The sequence below is a fragment of the Trematomus bernacchii genome, unplaced genomic scaffold (assembly GCF_902827165.1).
Source record: "Trematomus bernacchii unplaced genomic scaffold, fTreBer1.1, whole genome shotgun sequence".
Classification (NCBI taxonomy): Eukaryota; Metazoa; Chordata; class Actinopteri; order Perciformes; family Nototheniidae; genus Trematomus; species Trematomus bernacchii.
The window spans coordinates 3,179,212-3,195,038 of NW_022987899.1; the positions used below are offsets into that span (position 1 = coordinate 3,179,212).

General features: G+C 41.2%; 1 protein-coding gene across 1 annotated transcript; it reads right to left on the reverse strand.

The window, feature by feature from the left end:
• Positions 1-389: 389 nt before the first annotated feature.
• On the reverse strand, positions 390-15,635 carry LOC117470046. Its single transcript, XM_034114568.1, has 5 exons — positions 15,223-15,635; positions 8,280-8,435; positions 3,879-4,127; positions 3,675-3,759; positions 390-488 (listed from the first exon to the last, which is right to left on the reverse strand). The coding sequence occupies exons 1-5, from the start codon at positions 15,419-15,421 to the stop codon at positions 410-412; spliced, it is 768 nt and encodes a 255-aa protein (XP_033970459.1). The 5' UTR covers positions 15,422-15,635; the 3' UTR covers positions 390-409.
• Between the last annotated feature and the right edge of the window lie 192 nt (positions 15,636-15,827).

Sequence of the window (15,827 nt, forward strand, 5' to 3'; positions counted from 1 at the left end):
TGGAAAAATTAAAAAAAGAGGCAAATCACCATGAAATTAAAACAGCATTTAATCGCTATACAGCAAAGTATTTCCAAACAACTACACATTGTATTTTTATATATTTGTGTTTCCCACATATATAGTATTATAGACACCAGCTTTTACCCACATGAGCTCAATTAAAGTTACATCTTGTGTGTTATTGCTCACTTTTGTTCGTCTCATATCTCTGTGTCCTCATTTAACAAGCAAGTGTGTGTGTGTGTGTGTGTGTGTGTGTGTGTGTGTGTGTGTGTGTGTGTGTGTGTGTGTGTGTGTGTGTGTGTGTGTGTGTGTGTGTGTGTGTGTGTGTGTGTGTGTGTGTGTGTGTGTGTGTGTGTGTGTGTGTGTGTGTGTGTGTGTGTACGTGTGTGTGTGTGTGAGTATCTCAGGGTAGTAAGAGGACACTCTGCTCGTCTCTCTGTGCAGCCGCCTCCTCGTCCTTTTGTTCCTCCCCGGCTCTGTCTCTGCAAAACCAAACCCACCAATCAGAGGCAGAACAACACACATCACATCACTCAGACACCTGATTAAAGATGGCAGACATCGTAGATTTCACTCTGGAAACATGTGGGACGTATTCACACCCGCTGGAAGGGTCATTTAAATAATGTCTGCCTTGGTCATCACTTGTAAATAATGATCATTTTGAAACACTTTACTGCACGAGGTACAATTAACTGCACCAATGGAGCCTGCGTTCTTTTTTAATGAGACACTTAGGAGGTGCCTCTCCCAGTTTGCAGCTGACTATGACAAGGCAAATTAACTTAACTAAGATTTTATAGACAGCAGACATAACAATGCCATCCACAACGCCCGCCTGATCTAATGCTGGTGTCAGAGGCGTGGGTTTCATTAAATCACTTGTTTTTAATGTCATCAAGCATCAGATTATTTTGTACAAACACAGGTTTTCTCAGCTAAATTGAATGTGTGAGAGTTATGGTGTGTAATCATTGGTTTGATAATGACTGACGTCTTTGACAACTGAACTGTGCTTTTATGCAAGGCATTTTTTGTGTGCAAAATGTACATATGTAAGCATTTCCATAAGACAATTACGAATACGTCCATTCTCCAAATATGAATGTAATACTGCTGTGCAAGTACGCACTGACTGAAGGTTAGATCAAAGACAGCCAATAGACCGAGGCTACACAAAAGCACACCCAGACAGCTGGAGGCAGCGGAGGCAGATGATGAATAGATGTCCGGATATGAGGTAAACACAGGTTGGGTCATAGTAGACGCACACATCTATGGATGCACTCACAATGTGAAGCAGCATTTACTTCTGTGCAGAGTACTTCAGACAGCTCTTATTACCTGAATAAACATTCAAATAAAGGTATATTTTATATGTTTTCTATAGCAATGAATTCTAAACCCACTCAACAAAACACAGTTCTTGAAAATGATGATGGGCAGCAGAGACTAGTCTAAGTAGAACTGTCTTATCATGCAACTACTCTGCGATGCAACTGTCTGTGAGTGGCTGAGAGGAAGCTTCAATTGAACACTCCTGTCAGGAGGGTGCAGTAAAACTATTTTAAAGGTGCAGTTTTTAAGTGAAAGGGGTCCTATTCTGCTCATTATCAGGTTCATATCTGTATGTAGTGTCTCTACTGGGACATGTCTCCATGCTTTAATGATCAAAAGGTCTTTATTTTTCTCATACTGCCTGTGCTGCAGCACCTCTTTTCACCCTCTGTCTGAAACCAGAGCCCAGTCTGCTCTGATTGGTTAGCTGGCCGGCTCTGTTGTGATCAGTCAACCACTTAGAGATGTCACGCCCCTTTTCATGTTCAATGTGTTGGAGCGCTAGCCAATAGAAGAGCAAGTGTTATTTAGTGATGTCACTATGTTCAGGAAGTAAACAAAGGAGTCCCAATGGAGGCGTTTCAGGCATGGGGGGAGTGTGTGGGGGATTTTATCCATTAGAGACCATTTACATGCACAAAAACCTATACAGTATAACACACTACAGGAAAGGGAAAACCCCTGAAATCATCAAAGGCCCTCTTTAATGTGAATGATCTCAGTACTTCTTCCACCTCTACCACCACAACATAACCTAACTCTCAAAAAGAAAGTTAATATTCTTTATTTTAGTCCCACATTTTATATTGGTGTCCCCAGAAACAAATTCGTTTTTTTATTTTTAAATCTACATTTATTTGTGGATCATTGCTAGGGTCATGTTGGAATAGCAATATGAAGATTAAGCAAAAACTATTGAATTCCCAGATTGTCAGCGTTACTTTTTGCTTGTTAAACAGCCAAATCTGAAACTAAATTAGAGCAGAGCCGCTGGGTTTTACAAAAATAGAGCCCCAAATGGTTTTGTAAGCGAACCTGCGAAAGTTAATACACCACCCTCTAGAACTTTAAAGTAGTGCGTGCTGTGTAAAATCTCCATAACAATTTGATCACCTGTAAGAAAAATGTGCTTTTTACTCTGTGAGGATCTGAGAGTAGCTTTAAGACTTCCTGTTTCTCTGCTCGTGTCTTTTCACAGTGATCGGCATGTAATCCGTTGCTTTCTCTCCCTCCTGCACTCCCCAACACTCCTCAACCATTTCAATGGTCACGATGGGGGGTAATCCCTCTTTTTTTGTGCGCCATCAATCCCTCTCTCTGTCGGATATGTGGAGTCTGTAATGGATCGTTAGCCAGCAGAACAACTTCAGCTCTGACAGCATGTTGGGTATCGGGTCTTAATGTGCGGCTTAATGCGTGAGTGTGTGTGTGTGAGAGATGTTCAATGTTTTTTTCTTGTATTTCTGAACCTGAGTGTGTGTGTGTGTGTGTGTGTGTGTGCAGTGGGCATAATCTGCGCTCAAGGCCTTGTGCTGAGCATAGCAGTGTGAATATCACATTGAGACGTGTAATAACCGGATTAACACACACTACACAGAGGGCTCCCAAAACAGATCTTTACATCCCACACACACACACACACACACACACACACACACACACACACACACACACACACACACACACACACACACACACACACACACACACACACACACACACACACACACACACACACACACACACACACACACACACACACACACACACACACACACACACACACACACACACACACACACACACACACACACACACACACACAGAGTCTAGTAGCTGTTCAGGTATCTCTCTTTGAATTTCTTCCTCCTTATTATACAGTCTTTGGTTAATGTAATATTCCGTTAATCAAACAGGGTTCCTGCCGATCTTTTGAAATTAAACAATTAAGAGATATTGATGTATCTAAAAATAAGGCCTCGATTGGTTTTAAGTGTCTTGAATCACATTTTTTTACTTTTTAAAGGGGACCTATCATGCAAAATGCACTTTTTGATGTCTTTTATACATAAATATGTGTCCCCGGTGTGTCAGGGAACTCACAATTTGTCAGAAAACAAAACCCTCTCTCTTTTCCTCCGTACCCACATCTTAAAAAAAAAAAAAGGGGGGGGGTGCTAACAAGCAGATCCAGAATTTTCGCTCCTATAAAGTCATTGGCGCGACATCCGGCCGACGTGACACGTCCCAACCTTTAAGTGTGGTACTTGACTAAATGTTCTTAGTTACTTCTCACCACTGGGCTCTGTTAGTGTGTGCATGTTACTCACTGTGTGAAACGATGATTTCCATGCTGATTTGGACTATCTCTGTCTCTCGTACCAAACACCACAACCTGCTGCTCTGCTCCTGAAGCTGAAGGAAGGTTTAAATGTTAACGCCTTTCTTTTATACAGAGTCATCTAATAATCAAAGGAAGCCAGAAAAAGAAGGTGTGTATGTACATGACTTGTGAATGCATGGTGTGTCTGTACCATTTGCCATGAGCCTGAGTTCTTGCTCCAGATCGCGGAGTGTGTGTGCAGTGGTGTCAGCGTCCAGGTCGGGGTCCTCGCAGCCCATCTGGTCCACACTACAGATGTCCATGATCTCTTGGGCAGCCTGGGATAACGGACGCAACACTGGACCTATTCCTGAGCCCGATGCAGGACGAGACAAGACGGCAGAGAGAGGGCATGGGCTTGGAGACTGCATTGGTGTGGACTTGCCAGACAGTGAAAACCCTGAACAAGAAAGAAAGAAAGAAAGCGTACATGTATTATCTTATTTAACTACACACACAACATATATTGCATGTGTCCTGGGAGAGGAATCCAGCTCTATTGCTTTCCAAAAAGTTTCTTCCTCCTTTTTCTCCCGTAAATGTGAAGGTTTTTCCTGCAAGGGTCTGAGTATGCTGCACACAGGGCTTTAAGGGTTACTTTAAACACGTATTCCCTTACAATTACTAGTTACAGTAACTTAATCTTAGTATCACAATATACAAAAAGTTAAAAACACAATTTTAAAAAGTGTCCCAGTATCTGGTTTTATGTAACTGTAAGGGAAAACAGTTACCTTTTTAATTTGGTATCCTGATTCATAATGCCCTTAGATGTATTCCATTGCTTCCCAAGCCTGGCTGTACACACTGTGAAACTCCCTTAGAGAAATGTGTACATTTTTGATATCGGGCTGTAATTGATTGTTGTATCAATGCACAGTAAGATAGATGGCAGCAATGTTTCTGAGGACACACAGTAAGGTTTAGTATCATGCAAAAACACGTGCAGAGTTCCGGAAAGAGATGGGAGGAAGACAGGAGAAAGTAAGAGCAAGGAGAGGAGCGGCTCGAGACTGGGTGAGAAGGGGGTGAGAGACGGAGACTCTCACAGCAGTCAGTGGAATGAGTGGTGTCTCATCCCACTCCACTGCGAGCCACATCAAATTGAATCAGATTGAACATCCATCTCCACCTGCTCACTGTAAATTACATCGAGGCCCCCATTGAGAAGCTAGGATGGTGTGTGTGTGTGTGTGTGTGTGTGTGTGTGTGTGTGTGTGTGTGTGTGCGTGCGTGCGTGCGTGCGTGCGTGCGTGCGTGCGTGCGTGCGTGCGTGCGTGCGTGGCACACTGATTCCTCATGCTGTGTGCTGTCTAACCAGCTTCAGCTCCAGTGTTAAGTCTTTTATTCTTTAGTCTTCCATTGTCTCCTTAGCTCCGCCCCCTCCCTCCCTCTCCCAGTGCCTGGCTCTGTCTTCAGGAGACACAGAACCTCCACTTAGGGCTTCACGAGCAGCGGCGCTGTCAAACCAAGCAGCATGGGAGCAGTGATGCATGCAGGACAGCGCTGCTAACACGTGTGCACTGACACATACCTGTAGACTCAATTTGCATCCATCTCAAAGGAGATAGCTCTCGATGTTGGGTTCTGATAAACGCTTTGCTTGATTTAATGTTATCAGGGTAAAATGAGAGTGAGATTTAAATATCTCTGTATTAACGCCTTTCAATTGTACAATGTGTTGGAGCGCTAGCCAATAGAAGTGCGAGTGTTACATAGTGACATAGCCTCTTTAAAGGTAGGGTAGGTAAGTTTGAGAAACCGGCTCAAGTGCGCTAGAATTTGAAAATACACAACCGGAGAAAATCTGCCACTTCCTTACAGAGCCCCTCCTCCAACACACACGAACGCGCACATGACCAATGAGGGCACGAGATAAGTTTGTGCACAGATGGAAGGCTGACAGGCAGGTAGGCCATCCAGTTATTTTAGCCGGGCCGGCTCAGATGATTGGTCGTGCTTTTTACAGTACTACGGCTTCCACAGATGATGGATTTTTTGTCAAAGCACTTCAGATATTCATTGCTATCGGGATGTTAAGAGCATTCCATGGAATATAACAAAAAGTGTATCTCGAGCCGGTTTCTCAAACTTACCTACCCCACCTTTAATTGGAATTTATATGTCTACAGTCTGAATCTGCTTTGTGGTTTTCACTTTCTTTGGTTCATTTGTTCTTCTTTTTAATTCGGTAGGTGAACATATATGTTCATAAAACGGTGTGTGTGAGCTTAACTGTGTGTATGAAACTAAACCGGAGCATTTTCTGTCAGCTCAGATTTTATTCCTGTGCTCATGTGTTTCATTGTTGGTGATAGGCTACTGCCTGAATATGATTAATGAAAGGCAGAGGACACATGTTTGATCCTAAATATCTGGGTTTCTTCTTTCCTAAGGTCACATTGTTCTGTTATCTTACATAACACACTTAAGTAAAACACATCTTATTGATATTTATTTTCTCTTGTATTTGTTTGCATTTCAGTTTGAAGGCTAGTAATTGTAACATATTACATTTTTAAAGTTACCCTTCCAACCCTGGTTGTATAGCTAAATGAAGCGTGAAATAAAATAAATATATATGCTGTGAACTTGAAAAGGAGTTCCCTACTCAGAGAAAAAGATGCTCAGCAACTCAAAGCTATTTCAAGACTTTCATAAATGGCACATTGGAGCCGAAGCACAGATGTTCCTGCGAGCAGCCTTCCTCACTGCGCTGTCAGACACACACTGGAGCGGCGCTCTGACAAGGCGGCACAATGAGGCTCAGGGAAGGAGGAAACTCGCCGAAACGTCTGTGATAAGGTTCCCTTGAGGAATTAAAAAATATTGAAAAAATGGTGGAGACCCAGGAGTCCTTCTGATGCTTTAATTAAATATGTTCAAAAGGTTCTGGAGCTCTTGAGAGGTTTCACAAGTGTGGACCTCCTTTCCAAGCATTCAACTTAACTACACTTTAAATGCACCAAGGCCAACATGGTGCTCACTTGACTTAAAGTATTTGATGTTAAAGTACAAATGAATAAGGACAGGAATAACACATAAACATTATAATACATTTAGAGCCAATCAGAGTCCTTTATTTATCCCAAGGGGGAAATTGGTGACGTCTGGTGTTTTTTTCATACTAATGTCTTTTTGACCAGTTTATCAGAACATGTGGTACATTATCGTTTTGGGAATCACATGTTAAAATATCACGTATCTGCAATACATGAGAGCAACACATCTGAGTACTTGCCCCGCCCATTTTGGGTGAAAATATCTGCTGTCATTTGATTTATGGTAAATCCAGATTCTGAGGTCTTCACCAATCTGATAATAAGAATCGGAATACTGTACATCTTATTATCTACAAGAAGCCCAAATGCGATGGTCATTCAGGCAAACAATTACTCAATGTCATTGGAGATCATTGATCTTTGTCGATATGGTGAAATAAAAGCAATATATTATTGATGTCCTTAACAGGCTAACACTTAGACTGGGATTTCCTTTGCATGTCATTGTTTTATATTTCAATGCAACATCTGCAGTCTCTACTTTGACTTTTAACATTACAACTGTTTGACGTTAGCCACGTTAGCATCATAATGTAGCTGTGGTGAAGTGTTTCCCACAGACGTATTGAATTACCAAGTTGATTATATTTTCTGTCCTCTTTGTTGATGAAGTGAAGACACAGATATTTAATTGTACTGCCCTTTTTTCTACTTAATAATAAAGAAAATAGTTACTTAAAATCGTTTTGGTTGTTTGCCGTTAAATACATGATAATTTTTTCCATTTCGTGCTGATTCTTTGTTTTCATCAGAAAGGGGAAGGCTCTCTCATTTCGCCAGGCAGTGACACAGCGCTGCGCTCATCTATGTTTGGGTAGTGTGTCCACATACTTCTGGCCACATAGTATATGGTAGCTACATATATCTGGGTTATCAGCAGTATCAGAAATGTGTTGTAAGTGCAATAAAATGTATGAAGATCCCAGGGCTAAATTGCTTGGAAGTTTAGAAAGAACAGAGTGATGGAGTGAATTGGGTGTATTTAAACATGGTTGTCGTACAGTAAAAGGATGCAGGAGGGAAAGAGGGAGGGGATCCTGTGATCTGGTGAGCAGTGGAGAGTATTACATACATAACAGAGTAAAACAGATTATCGTCTCTCAGGTGTCTATGTTTGTGTGTGTGTGTGTGTGTGTGTGTGTGTGTGTGTGTGTGTGTGTGTGTGTGTGTGTGTGTTGACATTAACAGATTACTGCAGTGTTTCTGGGATGTGAGCGAGGGAAGTGATGAGAGGACAGATTCCTGGACCAACTCCCAATACTGCGTGTGTGTGTGTCTTGCATGTGTGTCTGTTCATGCTCGAGAGTGATACGGTATAATCTCTTTAAGAAACCTGCATACTCAGTGCCAAGAAAGAGTGGCTAACTGAAGAATTGAGGTGTATTAATTGTGTGTGAAATGGAGTTTTGTGTGTAAGCAGGAAGAGGAGCTCAGCGAGCTTGATAGTGTTCACACAGACAAAATACACACACGCAGACACACACACTTACCAGATGTTCCTAGTTCGTTTGCTGATATTTCTCCTCTCCTTGTGGGTCTGGTTGAGTGGTTTTGAATTCCAGTTGGCTGTACGAGCTTGTTCTTCATCATTCTTGAAACCAGGTCTACCTCAGTGTAGGGGCTGCTTGGTCCATGACCCTTTGACCCTAAAAGAGTAAGCGAAAACTCTGAGAGGGTGCACACTGAATACAAGATATGGGGGAAAAAATACTAAGAACAGCCATACAATCAATCAATAACTCAAATTAATTAATCACACTATTAGGTTTCCAAAAAGTTGTACCATATTAGAATCAAATAAATACATATTGATATAGGCAAAGTACAAGTCTTTGTAGCCACAGGGACATGATGAAGACCCAGGCTCATGGTGAAACAATGCAATCCTAGTCAGCCCAAACAGTTCAGAAGCAATCGATGGAAATGTTTTCGTCAGATATATCCTGGTGCAACCATGTTTCAGTAAAGCTCATTGAACTACACTCCAGATATTCAGCCAGGCTCCTAGCTACGGTGGTTAGCTCGTCCATTAGTAGCCAGTGATCTTACGGTGCCCATAATGAAATGGGGGAGACACAGCACCCAGCTCTCCTCCTTCGGTCTCTTCGGTTTACCCTGCAACCTCTGTGTCCTTCTTCAGATTTCAGTGGGGATTGCCGTTTCTCAGACCATCATGCTAGCCGGCCTTAGCGTGATTAGCTCCTCCCTGGTGTAAACATGGCAGCCATACAGTTGCTAAACAACAGTGGCGTGGATGCACAACAGCAGCAACTCAAAAAACAAACAAGATATATCTTTACAAGAAAGTTTAGAGAGGGCACAGCCTTGTAATTTATTAATAGAATTTATTTAAAGAAAAATAACTAGAGACATCAAATGAGAAAGCTAAAAGTTGCCGGAGTAACAGGTGGCATGCACAGTTGGCGCATGCACACTAGATTGCATTAATGTCTGAAAACGTTGGTAGAATATAAATATTTGTAGAGTACTACTTTGGCCCTTCTGACACTGTTTTGAACACATCTCTTCACTCTACCTATATTGCTCATTACATGCTCTACACCACATTTGAAAAATCTGGAAACCGTTTAAATGAGAACCGAGGAGAGATCGTACAACTTCACGCTGATATCAGTAGGACATATCGCTCCCAAATGGAAATAGCAATGCATTTGATTTGCTATCAGACTCCAACAGTGAGTGATTTTGTATAGATCAAATGCATGGAATAAGGTTTTTTGTGTGACGATACACAAAATACAAAGCTGCTGGGTGAATTACTGAATACAGTCATTCGTTTTCATGGTTGATCAATTTAAAAAGTAAAACTAGGTCATGGTTGTATTTTGCAGTGCTTATATTTGGAGTCTATCACTACAAGTGGTAAAAATGATTAAAACCGTGTCCTAACACATCCAGTCAATATACCGGATAAACAATAAATAGAGAATAATCCATGGCTGTGACGAGTTTCCTCAATCCATTAGCCTTTTTGTACTTAGAAATATATTAATGAATCCAAGCAAATTTGGTAAATTACATTTGATACAATAATCCATTTGTTCATTCAGCAGCAGCATCTGCACCGAACCAATAACCGCATCAGCCAATCCTGACAGCTGCAGAGCAATTACTACAGTTTTTTCTTCTTTCTCTCCAGTGGTTAGCCAATCAATTATTACTATTGGCTGCATGGAGAATCTACTAACTAGTCTAAATCAGCTGCAAATGAAAAGAGGAAGAGGATGAGAAGTGTGAGACAGCTGGCTTCTAAATTCACAGAGGGTTGAAAATACAAAATGAGTCAGAAATGCAGATAAAGATATCAATATAAGTCGGTCTTTCTGCTTGTTTTTTCATCTATGTGTGTGCTGGACTGCATACTAAAGCTCATGTCAACAGCTTATCAATAACTATCACTGCCAAAAGGGTAGACAAAGGTCCTCCGTGTTGACATTTATAAAAACAAGTTAACCTAGAGACCAAACTCAATTAAAATGTCACTGCTCTTTAGCTAGCAACCGTTAGCTATTTAGCTAGCCAACATTACCTATCTATCTATCTATCTATCTATCTATCTATCTATCTATTTATCTATCCATCTATCTATCTATCTATCTCTCTCTCTATCTATCTATCTATCTATCCATCCATCTATCTATCTATCCATCTATCTATCTATCTATCTATTTATCTATTTATCTATCCATCTATCTATCTATCTATCTATCCATCTATCTATCTATCTATCTATCTATCTATCCATCTATCTATTTATCTATTTAGCTATCCATCTATCTATCTATCTATCTATCTATCTATCTCTCTCTCTCTCTATCTATCTATCTATCTATCTATCTATCTATCTATCTATCTATCCATCTATCTATCCATCTATCTATTTATCTATCCATCCATCCATCCATCCATCCATCCATCTATCTATCTATCTATCTATCTATCTATCTATATATCTATCTATCTATCTATTTAGCTATCCATCTATCTATCTATCTATCCATCTATCTCTCTCTATCTATCTATCTATCTATCTATCTTTCTCTCTCTCTATCTATCTATCCATCTATCTATCTATCCATCTATCTATCTATCTATCTTTCTCTCTCTCTATCTATCTATCCATCTAAAAACATTGTTGACCTGGCACTCTCATACAGCAGCTCCAAACATTGCTATAAATTGCTCAAATATGATTTTTTTGGGGGGATAAAATAGTTACATATTGGTCATCTAAATTGTTTCTCTGCTAAAATATTGTTTTAACTTAATAACAGTTCATTCAAAATCTTAAAAACTGTTTATTTGGCAAGTTAAGGTTGCCGGCAGTGGCTCAGTCAGTAGGGGCTTGGACTGTGAGCCGGTTCAAGTCCCCGACCAGACCTAAAATATGGAGTGTGGACTGCTACTTGGAGAGGTCCAAGTTCACATCCTGCCCTGCCGTGGTGCCCTTGAGCAAAGCACCGGACACCCCCCTTCCCCCCTCACTCTGTACAATAGCTGCCCACTGCTCCTAGTACTAGACTCCTGGGGTGTTTCTCAATGTCGAGGAAGGCTGCTCCAGAGTCACTATTTCAAGCATACTACGTCATCGAGTGCCGCCGAAGGACTGTTCCAATGTCCAGCATACTTGGAATTCTACCGAGGCCGGCGTCCTTCGTAGCGAGAAATTTCGAGGCTGCACATGTGTAGACTCCTTGGTCTTAAAATCCCCACAATGCTTTGCGCACGGACCAATTTCCAAATCTTTGGCGGAAATAGCACTCCATTTAAGGCGGGGCCTCTCATATGACGCACACCTGCGCACCTGTTAGCCTATTCCACAATTCTTTGTTTTCCGAGGCTAGGAAGGATTCTTGCCTCGCTTCTGAAGCAAGTGACTCGGAAGACATGTGCTACCAAGCAAGCGTCCTCGACATTGAGAAACACCCCTAGTACTAGGATGGGTTAAATGCAGAGGCCACATTTCACTGTGTGTGCTGTGTGCTCTGCATGTGTGACCATTAAAGAGGGTTTCATCCCTCCCAATTCTATAAAGCTTGCGACGCTATGGAAGGTATTAGCAATTACACATTAACCAAAAGTGCCAGGACATTATACAGCAATGTGGGAGCTTGCTATAGCCGGCGAAGCACAAGGTGAACATTTTTCTTCATACAGCTGAGTGTATCTCTTCTCTCTCTCTGTATAGAGGTTGGTCATTGTCCTGCCTGTCTGTCTATCCATCTGTCTCTCTCGTTGGATGCACACGAGACAGAAACTGCACACTAACAACCTCATTTTCTGACTGACCGGGGGACAGAGAGTAGGAGGGAAAAAAGAGGAATAGAGGTGGAAAGGTAGAGCAGGAGACATATAAAACCTGTTGGATCTCAGCCCTGTCTGCCTGGGAAGAAAAATAAAAAAAAGAGTAAAATAGAGGAGACAGATGGAGGGACATAAATGAGTGCAGAGGGTTGTCAAGGTGATATTCCTCCTTTCTAACCTTTCTCTCTCATTAACTTTGGAGCTTTAACGACGGTGGCGGAGACGGTGCGGGGTTTGACGAGCAGCGGGCGGCATGGTGAGGAGTCTCTCACTGTCGACCTCTTTCGTTTAACGCAGGCTACACAGTGAACCGGTGAAAAGCTGGCCTTCCATACGTGATGAGGGAGAAGGTTGACGGGATTATTTTGAGCTAAAATCATTTACTTAAAGGGACAGTTTACCGGAAAATACAAAAACATTATAATTGCCCTCTATGTGATGCTGTTTATGAATCAAGATTATTGTAGTTTCTGAGATTTGGATATATCAATCTTATAGCTGTCAGTATTCTCGTAAAGATGATGGAGCTCGATGGCACTTGAGTAGTGGTGCTTGAAACGTACGAAACATATTTTCTATCGACCGAAACACACTCACCTAAATTGTGAGACAGCTTATTTGAATACTCTATTCTGATTGGTCATATTGGACATTTTAGAGTTTGTTAATTCTCGCTAACAGACCGCTGCTAAGGAGAGCAGACTGTTGCTAAGGAGGATCAAGGGACTTTGTGCAATCATATCAATCCGCAGCAAGAAGTACGATTAATTCAACTTCCGCTGGGAACAGCAGAAGAAGACAAACCGGGTGTGAACAGGAACAAGGTATAGGCTCTGGCAGTGATTAAAGACTGGGTAATGGAAAAACATGTCATTCAAAAAGCCTGTGACAAGAGTGCAAGGTGTAATATGTACCATGATGTATTAAAGTGACTGATATGATCCTAATATGGTAACGTTAACTCAATTTAAAGTCTTGTTGGGAGTATTGAGAACCTCATAGACACAGCCACGTAACATATTATTAATGTAAATAATAATATATGTTTGTTTTTGGTTTTGTATGTTTTTTGGTTTATACACATTTGAACATTCTTCGGTCGGTTAAAGTCAAAGTTAAATTTAGCTTTATTTAACTAGAAAAGAAACCAGAAGAAAAGGCTGTTTGTTTGTGAGATTGTAAAAGTTTCTGGTAAAATGTGTTTCCTGACAGTTTAAGAAAATGAAGGCAGTAAATACAAAATAAGAAGCCAACACAGAATAAAAAAAGGGATCTCAGAGAAAGCTCCCCCTGGACCCACCAGTAGTAAATTATCCGTGTTGTCCCCCATCTTTTTCGTTTCCCACCAAGCAGCCAGCGCTCCTCTGGGTTTAAAACTCATTTTCATCTCTCTTGTAAGCTCTGCGTTTTTACATATTTGTTCTAAATCCTATTATGAGGGCTTTGTGATATGAATAACGCTTGCAAATTGGAAAGTATCTCTAGGCAAAAAGTTGGACACAGAGGTAATCTTCACAATCTAATCTACCGAAGCACAAGAACACTTTCTGATGAAGTTTATAGGAAAACATGAACCAGTTTTTAGAAAAAAGAAAATCTCAATGAAATAAGGAGCATACAAATTACCACACACGCGCACAGGCCCGGGGAACATCGGATAGCATTTACATTATTACATAATCAGGATACAAAAAAGGTAAATGTATTTCCTCAGTTACATAAAAGTCCTCTTGTGCTTTTTGTGGTTTTCCCTTTCCTGTAGTGTGTTATATAGGTTTGTGTGCATGTAAATGGTCTGCAAAGGCTAAAATCCCTCCCTTTACTGTATATGTATTTCTATTGTATTCAATTTGGTATTAATCTAAAGGTTAGGTGATCCAAAAGTACCATAAAGTAATCAGGATACATTACTTTTATATAGTGATACTTAAAGTGGACCTATCATGCTATATTTGAAACATATATTGTAGGGCCATACCTATATAAAACATGTCTGTGACATTTTTTTTTCAAAATCCCAAACAGATCCGTGTTGAGGGGATACCTCATACTGCTCAAACCCCTCTTTTGCAGCCCTGTTAGAGAAACGCGGATTTTGGGTCCTTAGCTTGAAAAAAATAAAGAAGAGGAGGCGGAGCTAATGCCTGATGAGAATTCTACCGGAGATAAAGTTAAATTCTGCTGTGATAAAACGCCATCCTGTTTAAACCACGACAAGGATTATTTCTGAAACAGTATGGAGCTCAAATGCTTTTTCTCTTGCAGGTTTATCACAAGGTGAGTTCCTTTTTATATTTTCTGCTTTTTAAACACATGTGCTCTACAGTACAGGTTAGCTCTGAGTGTTAGCGAGGCTTGCTAATGTAAACAAAGACGAGATTACGTCCAAAACACGTCAGGCATTGTTTCTGATAGCAACTTTCTGTGGGTCCGCCGCCGATTTGACGTCAAATCGGCTGCAAATCTGTATCCGCTCGTTGTACCCCTGTTTTTAAAAGATTTGGGTACGGAGGAAAAGAGAGAGGGTTTTATTTTCTGATGCTGCGTGAGTTCCCCGACGCACCGGGGACACATATGTATGCATAAAAGACATCAAAAAGTGCATTTTGCATGATAGGTCCCGTTTAAATAGGATAACATTGTTTTTACAGTACACTATTAAAGGTAGGGTAGGTAAGTTTGAGAAACCGGCTCGAGATCGCTAGAATTTGAAAATACACAACCGGAGAAAATCTGCCACTTCCTTACAGAGCCCCTCCTCCAACACACACGAACGCGCACATGACCAATGAGGGCACGAGATAAGTTTGTGCACAGATGGAAGGCTGACAGGCAGGTAGGCTATCCAGTTATTTTAGCCAGGCCGGCTAAAATGATTGGTCGTGCTTTTTACAGCGCAACGGCTTCCACAGATGATGGATTTTTTGTCAAAGCACTTAAGATATTTATTGCTATCGGGATGTTAAGAGCATTCCATGGAATATAACAAAAAGTGTATCTCGAGCCGGTTTCTCAAACTTACCCTACCTTTAACTATAACAGATTACATTTTTAAAGTAACCCTCCCAACCCTGGACATGCTTAGAAGCCTTCCTCTCTTTATCCTACCTGTTTGTTCTGAATCATGCCGAGTCATTTGGGATGTGTGCGGCGGGTCACAGTGTGTGTGTTCTTGCGTGTCTGAGTGACCAGAATTCATGTCCAAACCCTGAGGCGGAAACCCATCCGGATCACAGAGCCGCTCTGATCCCGGCCCAGCACTGTGGTTGTGGTTCACCTGAGGGGATATGGAAACAGATGGAGGCATGCAGGAGAAGGAGGGATGGAAGGAAGAGGTAGAAAAAAAAAAAAGGGAATAAGTGAAGGGAGTGAGGCGGAAAAGCAGATCACGGGAGGATTAGAGTGAGATGGAGAGATGATATAAAAAGAGATTATGGAGGACAGGTAGGAGGGGTGTAAAACAGAGAGCACAGGGGAATTAGGAATTCATAGTTTGGTCTTCACTTTCCTAACACAATCAGTCCAAAGGACAAACAGGAACTCAATATCAATTTAACTTTTATTAAGACAGGTAAGAGTGTTAAAATGTGTGTTTTTCCATTTTCTACTGCATATTAATAAGGAGGTGTCTTTCACTGGAGATATTTCCTCTCCCTCCCTGTTTCCTTTGTTTCCACTTGATGAATTGATTTTTAATTAACCCCTGGAGCCGC